This window comes from Salvelinus namaycush, chromosome 12 (genome assembly GCF_016432855.1).
Source record: "Salvelinus namaycush isolate Seneca chromosome 12, SaNama_1.0, whole genome shotgun sequence".
In the NCBI taxonomy this organism is placed as follows: Eukaryota; Metazoa; Chordata; class Actinopteri; order Salmoniformes; family Salmonidae; genus Salvelinus; species Salvelinus namaycush.
In genome coordinates, this window is record NC_052318.1 from 44,724,016 (window position 1) to 44,743,141 (window position 19,126).

Consider the following 19,126-nt stretch of genomic DNA (forward strand, 5'->3'; position numbering starts at 1 on the left):
AGTTCATGAGTGAAACTCTTAATCAAAATAGTAAAATGTGTGTGTGGCATGGGTACTGTACATGAGTGTCTCGTATCAGACCCTTTGAGGATGTAGCGGACATGGGAGAGAGTTCAGGACTCTAAACCCTGCCTACTCGGTCTGCGATTGGACTGAGAAAGGGAACAGCAGACACACCCACAGGACCATACCCCCTGGCCTTCATCCCAACAAGTTCCCCTGCATCCCGCCCCGCTCGCCTCTCCTCCATGTCCCTTCCCTAATCTCTGACCCCACTACTCCCTCCCAATCCACAGACCACAGAGCGGGAAAACCTCCCCTTCTGAGCTCAGTTCCCCCATGTGGTGACCTGGCGTCAAAAAATATACCACCTTACCCATTTGTACAAGAGACTTTAACATTTGATTCGTTTCTCTAATTGGATGTAGGCGCAGCAGCGGTAGATGCAGATGTGTTGTGTCTGTGTTTTGTTGTATCTTTATTCTGAGGTCTGATATCACGATTTTGGCGATGTCTTGTCGCACAGCGCAGCAGTAGCATGAGCTCTGGGGCGGGCCTCAGCATCACTGGACGTTGCCGTTGTCGTTGTCGTCGGTGCCGTTGGCCTCGGACATGTTCATCTTCCCCATGGACTGTCCCACGTGGTTGACCCCGACTCTGCGGGGTGGCATGCGCTCGTTGATACGGTCTAGCCCCTTAGCTTCTGCGAAGCTGGCGATCTTATGCTGGGGAGAGAACCCACGGATGGCTGAGGGGAGGGACAGGTGGGAGGAGAGAGGGGACACACAGGGGTTCAGAATCACTGTCTCATGACAGCATTCATAAATAATAAGCCTGGATTTGAAATCCTTTGAAATTCCTCTTTGTGCACGCTCATATAATAAATATTATTGGGAAGTACCACACTGGGCCTGAACATAATAGAACATTACAGTATTTCAGTCCCTTAAACATAGCGTTCTCATGTCACACAGCAGTACAAGCTAGCATTGTGATTTCAAACATCATTTGACACGCGTCTAGAGAGAACGTCTGAACACAGCTTTGACTAAGACGAAGACGATTTGAATAAGATTTAATTGTGGACAGAGTGATATCAGAACCCTTGGGGTGTTCACAGGCTCTTCTAAGAGAAACATCTGAGATAATGAGTCAACGACTCACCCAGCCACTCAGAGAAACAACCATGGCTATAATAGCACCCTCGTGTCCTGTACTAGAATGACACCCTTGTTTACTACAATAGCACTCAGCACCCTCCTTTACTCAAATGTCACCCTCCTTTACTAAAATGGGAGCCTTGTTTACCACAATAGCACCCTCCTTTACCTGAAGGGCACCCTTCTTTTACGGTTGTTATTATTATGCATCATGAAGCCAACGTGACATTACAGTACCAGCTACATGGCATAAGCATGTCATACTACATACCAGTGGAGGCTGGTGAGGGGAGGACGGCCCATAATAATGTCTGGAATGGAGTCAATGGAATAGTATCAAACACATCAGACTTGGTTTCCATGTGGTTGATACCACTCCATTGACTCCATTCTACACATTATTATGAGCCGTCCTCCCCTCAGCAGCCTCCGCTGCTACATACGTAGTCCTGATAGTGTGTTAGTTCATCACAACCCTGTCGTGATGCAGGCAGTTGTTTAACTGCAGCTGTCAAATGGGTACTAAGTGTCCAGAGACTCGATGGTTCACACAGATAGCATCACGCTCATGATATCATTCAGTTGACATCATGATGCATACTGTATTTCACCTTAGCGCTCTCACCTGTGTCCTGTTCTCCCTGCATGCGATGCATCTTTCAACCAGATGGGGGCGAAAGATAAGCCAAATCCCCAAAATAAAAGAAGGAATCATGCCTGAGCATAAAAAGGCACCCGAAACCATCATGCATCTCTTGGTAGCACCTCACTTTGCATGGCTTAAATTACTTCCATACAAATCCATGTGTTTATATGTACCGGTATATTTGTTAATATATGTGCATTTGTATTTTTATGGAAGGTATCAAACTTGTGAAAAAGCGTTGTTTTTCATGAGCACACTATGTAATTATTGTTATATATCCTGACCCTTATATCATAACTGATATAGTTGAGATATCTGGTAATCAAGGTACTGCAAAGTTCCGTGCTACCCACTCTAAACCAACTGTCCCCCTGAGATGTTCGACGCAGGCTGAATATGAACTGCTATTGTCACTGATGGGTAGTTGACCCAGTGCATGTCCTGCTGAAAGGGGTGGGGTGGGGGACGCAGCTTTACCTTCTCCGTCCTCAGTTTCTGTGTCGATGGCTTCGATGGCCTCGGTGGTGGCTGGGGGGAGGGGGAAAGGAGGGTAGCGAGTTACTTCTGACAAAGCCATGCAAATGTAGAATGCAGCCCCCCGGCGGTAGGTAGGCAGCTGGCCAGAGACCAGCGAGACACACATGTAACCCAGCAACACAGCCAGGCAGGCTGGATCAGCAGCCCACTCCAGTCTCTGTAGAACACAACAGACTGAGTGACCAAAGGACTGGGGAACACCCCAGGGCTGGGCTAGAGTGACTCTGGAGGCCCACAGACACCTCACCTAGCTTTTCAAAGAGCAACTCGATGGGAGTGAATACAGGTGAGATGACTGTCTCTCTCTCTCTAGTGTCGAGCTATAGCTAAAGAGGGCAGAATCTGCAGTCCTCCAGAGTCACGGGTGGCTGCACAAACCTGGGTCAGAAACAAAGGGACCAGAGGACGGATACGAAGACAAAGACCCAGGGAGAGATGGAGAGCGACGGAGACTGTGACAGAAAGAGAGTAAGAGTCACAGTGATAGAAAGAGGAACGGATAGACAGGGTGGGAGAGGAGGAGAGGGCAGGCGGGACGGGGGGAGGGAGGATAGAAAAGCCATGGCCTGGCTTGGGGCTGGTCCTCACCACTCTGCAGGGTCTGTTTTCCCCCAGAGAGCACCCCACTGGGCAGCATGCCAGTAGGCGTCAGGCCCTTCAGCGTCAACACGTTCTCACTCTCCTCCCTGCAGGACGACACACACACACACATCACCACACACAGGTCAGAGGGCATCCACAAAGGGCATCCTTATTCCGCATTAGAGATGTGTACCAGCTCATGTGAAGTGAGGTGAAGAACGTTCTCACCGAAGCACTTTGAACATCGTGGCCATTTTCCCGATGGCGCGGATCTTGTTCCTGATGACCTCCTTCCGAGCTGCAGCTGCGTTGGCTAGAAAGAGAGAACACTCATTTTCAGATCTCAGGAGTGAGTCTATGGGCCACATTGAAGTGATCTATTTCTATTCTTTACAGGTAATTCAAAGAGCCCCTCATAACAAACAAATATCCAGAGGCCATTTAATATACTGTACACATACATTGTATTTAAATTGTTTATCAGGATCTATGCCAGGGAGGGGAATGTGATACACTACAGCACGAATGGATTCTTAAAGGCCTAGTGCAGTCAAAAACTTGATTTGTCCTGTGTATTATATACTCTATCGTTCAAAAGTTTGGGATTACTTAAAAATGTCCTTGTTTTTGAAAGAAAAGCACCTTTTTTTTGTCCATTAAAATAACGTCAAATTGATCAGAAATACAGTGTAGACATTGCTAATGTTGTAAATGACTATTGTAGCTGGAAACGGCTGATTTTAAATGGAATACATAGGCGTACAGAGGCCCATTATCAGCAACCACCTGTGTTTCAATGGCATGTTGTGTTAGCTAATCCACGTTTATCATTTTAAAAGGATAATTGATCATTAGAAAACCCTTTTGCAATTATGTTAGCACAGCTGACAACTGTTGTGTTGATTAAAGAAGCAATAAAACTGGCCTTCTTTAGACTAGTTGCGTATCTGGAGCATCAGCATTTGCGTTCGATTACAGGCTCAAAATGGCTATAAACAAAGACCTTTCTTCTGAACTCGTCAGTCTATTCTTGTTCTGAGAAATAAAGGCTATTCCATGTGAGAAATTGCCAAGAAACTGAAGATCTCGTACAACGCTGTGTACTACTCCCTTCACAGAACAGCGGAAACTGGCTTTAACCAGAATAGAAAGTTGATTGGGAGACCCCGGTGCACAACTGAGCAAGAGGACAAGTGCATTAGAGTGTCTAGTTTGAGAAACAGACGCCTCACAAGTCCTCAACTAGCAGCTTCATTAAATAGTACCCGCAAAACACCAGTCTCAATGTCAACAGTGAAGAGGCGACTCCGGAATGCTGGCCATCACTAGGATTTTCTAGTGATCAATTAGCCTTTTAAAATGATAAACTTGGATTAGCTAACACAACGTGCCATTGGATCACAGGAGTGATGGTTGCTGATAATGGGCCTCTGTACGCCTATGTAGATATTCTATTAAAAAAAGAAATGAGCCATTTACAGCTACAATAGTCATTTACAACATTAACAATGTCTACACTGTATTTCTGATCAATATGATCTTTTAATGGACAAAACAATTGCTTTTCTTTCAAAAACAAGGACATTTCTTAGTGACCAAACATTTGAACAGTAGTGTATATATTTCCACTCTCTGAGGTTGGATAATAATACTGTGAAAATTATGACCACCTGAATTCAATTAAATTCATTAATAGACCAATAAGAAAGAGTTCCAAACCTCTCTGCCAATAACAGCTAGTTCTCAGTTTTCCCCTCCCCACTCAGACCACTCCGACAGTCCTAGCAAAATTATTGCTTGAGAAATTGCTCTTTGCTAAGAAGCATTTTTTGTTTCTTTTTGACCAGTAAGGTACTTCATTGTTACCCAGAAATGCTTTGATATTGAGATTTTTTTTTTTTAAATGGCTGCATTGGACTCTTAACAGTACAGTATATGAGTGACTCACCATCAAGGATCTCTTGGTCGTCTCCGTCATTCATGAGTTCGTCGTCAGAGCAGATGCTCAACACGTTCACCAGCATCTCTGTGACTGGACAAGGGTCAAAGGTTCTCAGATGAGGGTGCTGCCGTACATATTTGTTTATGATAAAATGTAGTAAGAGGGTAAATAGAGGAAGGACACAGTCATTGCATATCGTAGCAGTCTAAGAGCCTGCATATGTCGCGCTGAATGTTAGTCTATACAAACATAGTCTATACTATCAAATCAAGATGATTTTTAACACAAACTTGGGGTCAGGAAAATAAATTTTAAAAATCCAAAAGTGATCCCCTGCATTTTTTTGTGTGTCAATTTGGGGTTGTGTGCAGAAAAGGTTTGGGAACCCCTAACTTAGTGCAGTGTGATGAACCAGTATTAAAACACCACTGTACTCATTAGTCATTACACAGATAAATGCGCTACTCATGAATAAGAAAGGGTGGTGGTGGTACCTTTCTCCCCCACAAAGGGCAGGGACCAGGTGAACACGTCCATGAAGTTGGGCAGCCAGTAGGGATGAGGGGAGCAGTTGAACTGGCGGATGTTCATCACGTTGTTCTCATACTTCAGCACTGCAGCTGTGGAGGGAGAACAACTGAGGGGGTCACGGGAACATAAACATTTCTACATGGACACACACATACTACACAAAACATAGATGTACAGAAACAATACAGTAAAAATGACCATCAGTGTGTTGAGTGATACATTATTAAAGCCCTGTATGTCTTCCAGCTCACGGTTCAATATCACATTCTCCATTTTGAGCCCCCTCCTATGTCAATGACGCAGCATGGTTTATTTTGCTGCGAGCGTATGCATGGAAATGCGTTCGAAATCCTGTCAAGTCCCAAGACGCCATGGTTTTTTCACCCCTCTCACACCAACGTTTAATGCCTTCAGTTGCAGAAAGAACACAAAGCATCTGATGTGCTTCTTCCCCAGGGATATTCACAGAGATTGATTTTTGATGTTTTGTTGTTGTTGCATGTATTTGAAACAGCAGCAGCGGCTGATGCTAGCTAGCACTAGGATAATTATGACAATGCTTCCCTATGCTACTCCCACTATATACTGTATAAGCTTGATATAGGAGTTTCGTCTCTTGACAAATATATGCTTTAGGAAGGATCCTTTTTACTAAAAATTGTAACACAATCCATGACATCTAAAAACACACGTTCTTTGAATGACTGTATAAAACACCACCACAATGAAAGACATCTAATAATCAAAAAATGAAACCAAGAGTAGAGCTCGTATAACACACTAGATCTTCAGAGTGGCAAGGAGATACTAGGCTGGAGCAACATTCTTAGTCTTATGGGGGTGCACATCTTGATATGTGTTTGAGTGTGAGAGAGAGACAGACACAGAAACACAGAGACAGACAAAGAAACATACAGAGGCAGAGACATACAGAAGGAGAGACATACAGAGACAGAGTAAGAGGGAAACCGAGGCAGAGAGACAGAGTGAGAGAGAAACAGAGGCACAGGAAGAAAGAGACAGGCAGAGACCCATAGAGAGAGATGAGATGCGATGATCAACCACTAGGTGCCCCTCTTGAGCCCCAGAAATGCCGTTACAGTTCCATCAGGAGAGATAAAGCCACATGGAGACAGTCAGTCATACCGACAGTCCCTCCCACGCTCTCCCCATGTCCCACTATCCATCTCCACCAGCCACACATTGAACACCACCCACCAGCCAACACTTGCTCCAGCATACATTCCCTACAAATATTTACTGGTTCACATAGATTCGTAAAGTAGCACCACAAATACATGGAGCAGATAGACTGACCTTTGTTGTTGTAAACATCAAGGTAGTTTGGCGCTGAGAAGATGGTGATGAGGGAGGGGAAGCCGGTGGTTTGGCTCTTGCGGTACATCCGGTAGCTATTGGACACCACAGAGAGAGTGGGAGGTGTTTCCAGGTTAATAATCTGGATGAATCATCAATTGTATAAAAGCTACTGAAAAGTGTGTGTGTGAGAGAGAGAGAGGTGTGTGTGGGTACTTACCCAGCATCTTGTGCTTCATGTGCTCGGATGACTGATAATAAGTTATTGTTCTGTAGGAACTCACATACAGCTGGATAACTGCAAGGCAGAAACGAGAGAGATAGAGGGTTTAGGGATGTCATATATACATTCACACTGTTTGACACACATCGCAGTGCAACACAGCCTGACCTATGGAATCGAACAGCGTGCCGAATGCAGAAGTATTGTGTGACAGAGCATACACATTACATTCAACTGGATACAAACATTCTTTTCTGCATATTACATTCACGAAACAGAGCATGACCGAGCATGACACCCCTGGTCCAGCCACAGAGTAGAACATCGACATTGTCCTAAAACAAAACAGAGCATCAGCAGTCGTCAGTGTGCTGTTATCAGATCACTGCTCAGCATGATGCGAGACGTAACAGCCCATCCCAGCCCAGCACATGGCTCACAGGTCGCCCAAAGCAACTTAATGCCACTCACTGGGCCTTAAAAAACACAACAAACCATCATGTCAGCTCTCATTTGACGGCTAACTGGCTGTCAGTTCTACCCGACAGGAAGTCGTGAGGATTAGGACATTTTCCACCATCCTTTAGGCATACTGTTAACGAGACGGCCTGCTTGACAGCATTGGTCCTCCGCCTCTCTCCCTCTTCACAGATCACTCCTTCCCTTGTAGCTCTCCCTCTTCCTATCACTCGCTCCGGTTTGGGCTGGAGGAGGGAGTTGTCATAGCAACAGCTCATTGCAGAGCCCCAGGGGGATTGTGGGATAGACGGCAGTGTTGAGTTGATACTGGCCCTTCTTTTATTCCACTCTCGACTCCGCCTCACCCACGGTGCATTTCAACCGCCTGGTGTGGAGTAGGAGATCCCCGTGTACTCGCCTACTCCCCATCTCATCTCCTCCACATTCCTCTCCTTTAACCTCACAACAGCAGTTGCTAGTGGAGTTGATTCCCCACTAGCAGTATCTAATATATCCACCCCCCTCTGTATCTCACTCCATCCTGCTGATCCAGACAGACCGAGATGCTGATAGAGATTCAGCTCCATTCCATTCCAGTTCCTGAAGCTCCAATTTGACCTCTCAATCTATGAGCTTAACAGACGTTAAGAAGCCAGGATGTGTATATGGTTAAAAATCATAGTGTGTGTCGGTGTGTTTCTTCTGCAGGCATATTCACAGGGATTGAAAGGACCAACGAAGGTGGCAATTTTGGAAACAGCAGTGGTGGATGTTAGCAGGGCAAGATTAACGTAGGGGCTTACTGGGGCTGATGAAGGAACGATATACAGTATATATTATATACAGTGCCATCAGAAAGTATTCAGACCCCTTGGCTTTTTCCACATTTTGTTACGTTACAGCCTTATTCTAAAACTTATCAGATGCATTTTTCCCTCGTCAATCTACACACAATACCCCATAATGACAAAGCGAAAACCGGTTTACCTTTTGCAGATTTCAAAATACAAATCAGGGAAAACGTAAAGTTTGGAAAGCAAATGCTGAAAAGAGAAGACTAATCTGCCTGTAGAACCAATATAACTTTTTTTTGTAGCTAACAGCAACACTGTTTTTCAAAGTAGCTCATCTTGAGATTGGCTATTGCCACAACGAGCACATAGGGCCATCACCGTGAATAGCCTATATCTTCATCATTAGGTTATTTTTATTTTATTTATTTAACCAGGCAAGTCAGTTAAGAACACATTATTTACAATGATGGCCAAACCCGGACGAATTGTACGCCGCCCTATGGCACTCCCAATCAAGGCCGGATATGATACAGCCTGGATTCAAACCAGGGTCTGTAGTGAGGCCTCTTGCACTGAGATGCAGTGCCTTAGACCGCTACGCCACTTGGGAGTCAGCGTACAACTGGAATTTTGATTTAGTAGCCAATATATACTGTATATACAGTATATATTGCCTCCTAATATTGTACATTCTGTGTGTCGCTTCATTGGCCTGGGCTATTGTTTGTTAAATTCAAGACCATATTGATCTCAGTCTGTCAGTGTAGCCAGTTATTTCGGTCATTTGTGTGGTATTAGAAAAGATTTCGCTAATGTCTTTGTCATGTACATTACTTAGAACTGCATGAAATGCGTTTATAAAAGGCAGATTTTTTTGGGGGGGGGGGATCCTAAATATGCCTCTGCTCAACTGTAACCTATCTGTGTCATGGCAGTTAGCCTAGTGGGTTGGGCGTTGGGCCAGTAACCAAAAGGTTGCCAGATCAAATCCCTGAGCTGACAAGGTGAAAAATCTGTTGTTCTGCCCCTGAACAAGGCAGTTAACCCAATGTTCATAGGCTGTCATTGAAAGTAAGAATTTGTCCTTAACTGACTTGCCTAGTTAAATAATAAAAAAACAAAAACAATTATGGTTTTATTATAACGTTTTTTTTCTTCTCTTCAACAGTAAATTTACCACGCATCCAATTGCATCTTGGCGCAGGGATTTGTTTACAGAAAATGATGGTGGGCCGGTTAAGGTGGAAAGGTTATAAAAAAAAACAAAGCCCCAGGGCCTATGATTTCTTAATCTGCCCCTGGTTGCTAGCTAGCTCTCGGACTAATTATGACAGTGCTTCCCTATGCTACTTTCACTATATACAATGAGATCATGAACATAAAAAAAGAGAGACTACAATCAGCATGAATAGAACCTGCAAATTGCTGTGGTAAATGATAAAAAAACATCTGAAAATAACAGATTACTTTCACCATGGTTATAAACAATGTTTATGCACATACTGATGACTCAAGCCTGCATATTGATTGTGCATTTGTACCCAAATGTGCTGCAGTTTTTAAAATCCATGGCTCAGTTGGTCAGAGAAGGCGGTCTCTCGTGTCTGTGTCAGATTTGGCTCCTGAGGCGTTTCTCTGGACCACTGTAGTGCTGAAACCTTCAGGTGCTGAAGCCGTCGGGTTACAGAGTGACAGATGAGAAGCACTACTGAACTGTTCCCCCAGAGACACTATTGTAACTCCTCACTGACAAACCAGACCGTAGGTCTTTCACCTCATCATATCAAAACAAGCACAGTCCACCACCTAACAACAAGGATGCCGGGTGGGACTATATACAGTGTTATGTGGCTGTCTGATAGTTCCCTTAATGTATTGCTGTGGTCAGTCAGAATGATACAGTCCACAAAAGGACACAAAGCCTTTACAACATGGACATAAGCCAGCAGAGATTCACCAATAACACCTACTAATCCCCAGGGATCCCATATGCCCTCTCTCAAACTGACTGACCAATGACCTGAGGTGTGCACTTGCTTATGTGTGTAAAATAAAAAGCCTTTTATGAGGATGTGTTCACCTACCACAGCCATGTATTGTACCAAAATCTCCATCCATCCCATCCTACCACCACCATCCCCTCTACCCCTCCCTACAGCCACGCCCCATCTAAGTTGTCATCAGCATGTGAAATATTTAAGTGTTCAAAGATTTTGGGCAGGAAAGAAAAGCAACGAATAACGTCCGTGCTCTGAGCACCTACTGAGAGCCTACCGAATGCAGCCCCTATACATCCAAGGCTTTCCGCCCAAATACCCTCGGCACCCAGAATGTAGGTCAGTGCAGCGGCTGCATCTCACACAGACATGACATACAAACGGCACACACTATGGCTGACAGGATACAGAACCACGGCAACACAGATGCACATCGGGGCTGTGTGTGTACAATTTGAGATCGGCTTCGTGCTGTTTGGTTTGGAGGTAATTGTTTGGTCGACAGATCCAGAGTGGGATAATTGACATCTCAAAAACACGAGGACTAGTTATGAAAGAAAGAAAGTGTTGAGGTGGAGCGAGAGAGAGCTGACCTGTAGAAGTAGGAGCAGCCTCGGACTGTGTTGTGGCTGAAGTACTCCTGGGTTTTCTCATTGCCAAAGTCCTCCAGAGGGTCAGACCACAGTAGGTCACACATGGGCCCAAACGCTGGAGGCTCCTTGAACCGGTCTATCTACAGCAGAGAAAAACATACTGAATTCAAACACGAGCAAATATTCAAACACAAAAACAACACTCTCGCACGTACACAGGTACTCACGCATGCACTCACCCACAAAATACACACACAAAATGCACGAGTGCTATACTGAAGTACGCAAAGACGTGAAACACATTTAACTTGATTTTCCTATGCATGGCTTGTCAGTGCCACGGTGGTAGTTCAATACCTTCTTTATGTCATCTAAGTTGTGTATTTCTGGTGAGAGTCCTCCATGGACACACAGGAACTGCTGGTTCATGAGGGCAGCCAGGGGAAGGCAGTCAAAAGCGTCCATGCATGAGTCATACACCTGCTCCGAGTACTTGATTTTACCTGTCCACCACAGAGAGCGACAGACAGAGACAACTGGATCAGTGCAACGATACAGACAGGGACCACACAGGTCATCCATCGAGGTTGAATCCTGACGTGAGATACGGGCTAATAACTTTGACTGTTACATAAGCTGTCCATTGGCATTAATGCATGATTCACGCTTAAGAGAGATTTCCACCTGGAATAGACAGTCCGAGTAAGAGCAAACACAATATCTCACAGTCAAAAGCATTTACGTTTGAGTCATTTAGCAGGCACTCTTAGCCAGAGCAACTTACAGTAGTGAGTGCATACGTTTTTTTTGTAATAACATCCAACCATCCTCTCTCAAGAAGATATACTGTATTGTGTGATCCGACAGAGCAGAGAAGAACAAGATGACTCCCGTCATGCACTTCTCCATGGATGTTAGAGGCCCAGAGAACTATAAAAATAAAGAGTCGCACACTTCATATATAAACTCCCAGTAATTTATTGGGTAAATCACCTAAGACCCAGAGAACCTCTCTACCTTCTGTCCTATTCCTTCCCAGCTAAGGGATCTCGGATATTCATCACAACACCTTCTCACACTTCTCCCCAGGCTCGCCCGATTTCATCTTTGTTTGTGTGTGTCTGTATGCCATGGCAGTCTTTTTTCATTAACTTCTAATCCCCAACCTTTCACAGCATTGGTAACCATGGTGATCTGCCACCGGAGAAGATACGGAAATAGGTTCCAGGTCTACCTGTACTTGTAGCCTCCTGCCTGCTTCTCCTCATGGGATACCTCCGCTCGAACCATCCATCCACTACTTCTCTCTAATGTTGCACGCGTTCATTTTCAAGAATCCTTTCATAGCCTCTCAGGGAACAATGCACGAGATGACAGAGGAATAGAACATCTCTGGAGAGTACTCACATTCTTGTTTGAAGGTGAAGTATTCTGTCAAATGTCTACATTCGTGGTTTCCTCGCAGTAAATATAGCGTCTTTGGGTAGAGGATTTTCAGCGACCAAAGGTACAAAACACACTGTCAAGAGAGTAGATAAAGGGTTATTAGATCAGTTTACATACACACACAAAAAAACGGAATGATATGATACACTGTTCGGGACCTAAGAAAAAAGGCCTGCATCAGGCTGCAGCTTGGCCATAACAACGTCAACGTTATATAACGTGACATTGGATATAAAATCAGACCGTATCACGATCAATGACTGCCTTGAGCTCAAACCAGAAAGGGCCTGAAAATTGACCTTTATTTAAAATATATAAAACGCAACAAGCAACAATTTCAACGATTTTACTGAGTTACAGTTCATATAAGTAAACCAGTCAATTGAAATACAATTCATTAGGTCCTAATCTATTGATTTCACATGACTAGGCAGGGGCGCAGCCATGGGTGGGCCTGGGAGGGCATAGGCCCACCCACTGGGGAGCCAACCCAACCCACTGGGGAGCCAGGCCTAGCCAATCAGAATGAGTTTTTCCCCACAAAAGGGCTTTATTACAGACAGAAATACTCCTCAGATTTATCGGCTGTCTGGGTGGCTGGTCTCAGACGATCCCCTAATTGAAAAAGCCGGATGTGGAGGTCCTGGGCTGGTGTGGTTACACATGATCTGTGGGTTGTGAGGCCGGTTCGGCGTACTGCCAAATTCTCTAAAATGACGTTGGAGGCGGCTTATGGTAGATTAATGAACATTCAATTCTCTGCCAACAGCTCTGGTGGACATTCCTGCAATCAACATGCTAATTGCACGCTCCCTCAAAACGTGAGACATCTGTGGCATTGCGTGACAAAACTGCACATTTTAGAGTGGCCTTTTATTGTCCCCAGCACAAGGTGCACCTGTGTAATGATCATGCTGTTTAATCAGCTTCTTGCTATGCCACACCTGTCAGGTGAATGGATTATCTTGGCAAAGGAGAAATGCTCACTAACAGCGATGTAAACAACCATTTTAGAGAAATACGTTTTCTGTGCGTATGGAACATTTCTTGGATCTTTTATTTCAGCTCATGAAACATGGGATCAACACTTTACATGTTAGGTTTATATTTTTGTTCAGTGTATATCAGATGAGGAGCCCCAGCCATTGATTTGCTGACAGCTGATAAAGATAGTGTGCTAGTCATGAGAATTGGTGGAGCCAGTCTGTTTGCGGATAATCAACCTCTCAGGCCAGCGGGAGAGCCTTCCTTTATGCAAATGCAACTTGTCAGCATCGATTGCATGTGATTGGATGATTCCTCCTTCCTCCTCACGGAAGATTCCGGGGGAATCTGGCCGCGTGACAGCGAGTGCAGCGCTGGTGTTTTTGCGGTGCTTCAGTGCACTATAGCTCCTCCACTATAGCAGCGCGGGGACGCAGCATAGCACACGGAGTGGCACAGGGAGGGAGGCAGCAGGACAGAGATGCCATTTGTCTCTCATTCCATGTGGAAACGACAGGAATGCCTCCCAGTCTAAAGGTCTCTTACCTCGATACTGAAGTATCCCCGGTCCACATAGTCTCCCAGGAAGAGATAACGCGTCGTGGCCGGCGAGCCACCCACCTCAAACAGCTTCATAAGGTCAAAGAACTGCCCATGGATGTCCCCGCACACTGCAAAACATCAAATCCCACAGCATGAGAAAAGATGAGCACATTATTACTGGATCTGTTAGCACTACATACAGTACACAGCGGGCATTTTATATACAGTTGAAGTCGGAAGTTTACATGCACTTAGGTTGGAGTCATTAAAACTCGTTTTTCAACCACTCCACAAATTTCTTGTTAACAAACTATAGTTTTGGCAAGTCGGTTAGGACATCTACTTTGTGCATGACACAAGTAATTTTTTCCAACAATTGTTTACAGACAGATTATTTCATCTATAATTCACTGTATCACAATTCCAGTGGGTCAGAAGTTTGCATACACTAAGTTGACTGTGCCTTTAACAGCTTGGGAAATTCTAGAAAATGATGTCATGGCTTTAGAAGCTTCTGATTGGAGGTGTACCTGTGGATGTATTTCAAGGCCTACCTTCAAACTCAGTGCCTCTTTGATTGACATCATGGGAAAATCTAAATAAATCAGCCAAGACCTCAGAAAACAAATTGTAGACCTCCACAAGTCTGGTTCATCCTTGGGAGCAATTTCCAAATGCCTGAAGGTACCACGTTCATCTGTACAAACAATAGTACACAAGTATAAACACCATGGGACCACGCAGCTGTCATACCGCTCAGGAAGGAGACACATTCTGTCTCCTAGAGATGAACATACTTTGGTGCGAAAAGTGCAAATCAATCCCAGAACAACAGCAACGGACCTTGTGAAGATGCTGGAGGAAACAGGTACAAAAGTATCTATATCCACAGTAAAACGAGTCCTAAATCGGCATAACCTGAAAAGCCGCTCTGCAAGGAAGAAGCCACTGCTCCTAAACCGCCATAAAAAAGCCAGACTACAGTTTGCAACTGCACATGGGGACAAAGGTCGTACTTTTTGGAGAAATGTCCTGTGGTCTGATGAAACAAAAATATAACTGTTTGGCCATAATGACCATCGTTATGTTTGGAGTAAAAAGGGGGATGCTTGCAAGACGAAGAACACCATTCCAACCGTGAAGCACAGGAGTGGCAGCATCATGTTGTGGGGGTGCTTTGCTGCAGGAGGGACTGGTGCACTTCACAAAATAGATGGCATCATGAGGAAGCTAAATTTTGTGGATATATTGAAACAACATCTCAAGACATCAGTCAGGAAGTTGAAGCTTGGTCGCAAATGGGTCTTCCAAATGGACAATGACCCAAGCATACTTCCAAAGTTGTGGCAAAATGGCTTAAGGACAACAAAGTCAAGGTATTGGAGTGGCCATCACAAAGCCCTGACCTCAATCCCATAGAAAATGTGTGGGCAGAACTGAAAAAGCGTGTGCGAGCAAGGAGGCCTACAAACCTGACTCAGTTACACCAGCTCTGTCAGGAGGAATGGGCCAAAACTCACCCAACTTATTGTGGTAGCTTGTGGAGGGCTAACCGAAATGTTTGACCCAAGTTAAACAATTTAAAGACAATGCTACCAAATACTAATTGAGTGTATGTAAACTTCTGACCCACTGGTAATGTGATGAAAGAAATAAAAGCTGAAATAAATCATTCTCTCTACTATTATTCTGACATTTCACATTCTTAAAATAAAGTGGTGATCCTAACTGACCTAAGACAGGGCATTTTTACCTGGATGAAATGTCAGGAATTGTGAAAAACTGAGTTTAAATGTATTTGGTTAAGGTGTATGCAAACTTCCGACTTCAATTGTATGATAAAGTGTGTGTGTATGTATGTGTGTGTGTGTGTGTGTGTGTGTGTGTGTGTGTGTGTGTCTGCATTCTTGTAAGTCTGCGTGTGTGGTACTGAGAAAAAGAGAGTGCCTGTGTGATGCATGCTTTTCCTGTGTAAATTAGACTGTAGAAGATTCATGCTGTTTCTCAGCTCAGTGATTTTCTCAGAGAGTGTGAGAGAGAGAGAGGGTGTGTGAGAGAGAGAGATGAGAGAAGTTGCAAACTCCTGTTGCCATGGTGATATGATTTTTATGAGAATAAATAATGAAATAAATGGGAGTTTTTATTTATCTCGCCCTCGCATGGTGTTGGCATGGGGATGCTGCCTGGGTGTTTGCCCCCAGAGGCCTTTCTCTTTCTACCCCCAGTAGGAGGTGGGTGTGGCTCAGGGACCCTGGGCCTGGGGAGGGAGCCTGGGAGGCTGGGACTCTGGGAGGCTGGGACTCTGGGAGGCTGGCTCCAATCCCCTGGAGACAATAACAACTGGACTCTGGGTACTCAACACTGTGGCTTTACAGCCTAAACCTGCATCTCATTTCGTCATCTTTCCCCGTCTCCTCTCTTTCATCATCACCACTCTCTCGCTCCCACTCACCCCCCTCTCCTCCTTCTGTCTGCCTCGGTCTCCCTCTATCAGTTCCACTGTGGCCTTTTGTCCACTCAAAGCTGGGAGCCTCTGCTTGTGTGAGTAAAGCAATCAACACACGCACACATGCTTGCACGCACACGCACAAATAGCATATGCACACCGCACATACACTATTACATGAATGCATAAATACACACACACACAAACGTAAGACTAAGCACAGACATCCAAAGACAGTGCTAGCAACAGCAAGAATACAGTCGTCTTACATAGAGATCCACACTTGCAACTCTATTCTTAAGAATGTCTTTGCACTGATACACACATCATCCAAATTTCATGCTCAACAAATGAAGCATATGACCAGTCATGTTTGTGGCGCTTGTTCACCAGAGGGTCGAAGGACTACCCCTGTACTGTAACTAAGGTATCCCGTCTCCATTTACCATCTCCCACCAATCAATCAGTCAGTCCACCAATCAATCACTCAGTGCCAGGGGAGGAGCCATCTGTACATTGGGCTATGTCTATTCATCATGTTCACAACTCCTAGTATACCTTGGTAACACATGCTGCACAATGGTAACCAATGCCTTTTTCAGAGCAGGAATGAAATGAAAATGGGTACTAATACCAAATGAAATAACTAGAATTAGAAGAACCTATGGCCCCTAATGTCGGTGACACACAGTGTGCCTATTTTTAACTCAATTATAGCACACGAACAAGGACAGGCAGGCACCCCCGTACAAATAGATTTCTAATCTCAATGTAATCACCTGTATAAACACAGGATAAATAGGCAGTTATCTGACAAAGCAAATGGGTCGGGACTCACATTACAGCCCAGTCTAAGTGGACACCAGCTGCTGAGTTCCTGTGTCCTCTACTGCCTCACTCCAGCCTTCCACTCCCTCCATGGCCATAGTATGACGGGGGATTCAGACATGGGGGAAGAGTAGAAAAGGCTGATGTGTACAGAAGATAACCTCGTCTCTCTCTCTCGCTGAGGCAGTATTATGTAAGTTAGTCTGCATCTAGCATCCCATGAATGCTAGTCTTAATGACAGAGGCCAGACTAAATCCGATAAGGATGTGTATATGAGTGAACCAGCAATGTCCAATGAGTGTGAGTGTGCTTTTGCTGTGCTGTTGTGTTTGCAGGTTTGTGTATGCGTGCGTGCGTGCGTGAGACTCGTGCATATGGGAGTGTTTGTACAGTAAGCGGCTTTGTGTGCTGGTTGTTTTTGTGCACGTGTTGTGAGTTAGTATAACCCTATCTGTTCATAATGACTTGGTAAGATAAGCCAAAACGAAGATGAATAAAGTATGCGTGAAAATGGTCTATTATTAATGTCAAGTCCGTATCAAATAAACAAGTAGCTTTGAGAATGCTTATGGTAGATAGGTCTACCTGCTATGTGATTAGACGTAATGGTAAATAGGTCTACTTGCTATGTGATTAGACGTAATGGTAAATAGGTCTACCTGTTATGTGATTAGACGTAATGGTAAATAGGTATACATTATATGCTATGTGATTAGACGTAATGGTAAATAGGTATACATTATATGCTATGTGATTAGACGTAATGGTAAATAGGTATACATTATATGCTATGTGATTAGATGTAATGGTAAATAGGTATACATTATATGCGATTAGATGTAATGGTAAATAGGTCGACCTGCTATGTGATTAGGTGTAATGGTAAATAGGTCTACTTGATATGTGATTAGACATAATGGTAAATAGGTATACATTATATGCTATGTGATTAGATGTAATGGTAAATAGGTCTACTTGCTATGTGATTAGAAGTAATGGTAAATAGGTCTACCTGCTATGTGATTAGACGTAATTGTAATTAGGTATACATTATATGCTATGTGATTAGACGTAATGGTAAATAGGTCTACATTATATGCTATGTGATTAGAAGTAATGGTAAATAGGTATACATTATTTGCTATGTGATTAGATGTAATGGTAAATAGGTCTACATTATATACTATGTGATTAGATGTAATAGTAAATAGGTATACATTATATGCTATGTGATTAGACGTAATGGTAAATAGGTCTACATTATATGCTATGTGATTAGAAGTAATGGTAAATAGGTATACATTATTTGCTATGTGATTAGATGTAATGGTAAATAGGTATACATTATATGCTATGTGATTAGACGTAATGGTAAATAGGTATACATTATATGCTATGTGATTAGATGTAATGGTAAATAGGCCTACATTATATGCTATGTGATTAGATGTCATGGTAAAGCCAACTGACATTTACTACTGAGGTGCTGACTTGCTGCACCCTCGACAACTACTGTGATTATTATTATTTGACCATGCTGGTCATTTATGAACATTTGAACATCTTGGCCATGTTCTGTTATAATCTCCACCCGGCACAGCCAGAAGAGGACTGGCACACCCTCATATCCTGGTTCCTCTCTAGGTTTCTTCCTAGGTTTTGGCCTTTCTATGGAGTTTTTCCTAGCCACCGTGCTTCTACACCTGCATTGCTTGCTGTTTGTGGTTTTAGGCTGGGTTTCTGTACAGCACTTTGAGATATCAGCTGATGTACGAAGGGCTATATAAATAAATTTGATTTGATGGTAAATAGGTCTACTTGATATGTGATTAGACGTAATGGTAAATAGGTCTACCTGCTATGTGATTAGACGTAATTGTAATTTGGTATACATTATATGCTATGTGATTAGACGTAATGGTAAATAGGTCAACATTATATGCTATGTGATTAGATGTAATGGTAAATAGGTCAACATTATATGCTATGTGATTAGATGTAATGGTAAATAGGTCGACCTGCTATGTGATTAGACGTAATGGTAAATAGGTCTACCTGTTATGTGATTAGACGTAATGGTAAATAGGTATACATTAT

General features: G+C 43.7%; 1 protein-coding gene across 1 annotated transcript in view; it reads right to left on the reverse strand.

Annotated features, from left to right (window-relative positions):
- Positions 1-496: 496 nt before the first annotated feature.
- LOC120057586 (serine/threonine-protein phosphatase 2B catalytic subunit alpha isoform-like) overlaps positions 497-19,126 on the reverse strand; it is a 37,147-nt gene continuing 18,517 nt past the window's right edge. Inside the window, exons 3-14 of the mRNA XM_039006161.1 lie at positions 13,758-13,882; positions 12,189-12,300; positions 11,139-11,284; positions 10,782-10,921; positions 6,936-7,013; positions 6,716-6,810; positions 5,362-5,487; positions 4,874-4,957; positions 3,154-3,238; positions 2,932-3,029; positions 2,284-2,334; positions 497-748 (exon numbers count right to left, since the gene is read on the reverse strand). Of these exons, the coding sequence (XP_038862089.1) occupies positions 564-748; positions 2,284-2,334; positions 2,932-3,029; positions 3,154-3,238; positions 4,874-4,957; positions 5,362-5,487; positions 6,716-6,810; positions 6,936-7,013; positions 10,782-10,921; positions 11,139-11,284; positions 12,189-12,300; positions 13,758-13,882 (1,325 nt within the window). The 3' untranslated portion in view covers positions 497-563. The remainder of the gene's footprint in view (positions 749-2,283; positions 2,335-2,931; positions 3,030-3,153; positions 3,239-4,873; positions 4,958-5,361; positions 5,488-6,715; positions 6,811-6,935; positions 7,014-10,781; positions 10,922-11,138; positions 11,285-12,188; positions 12,301-13,757; positions 13,883-19,126) is intronic.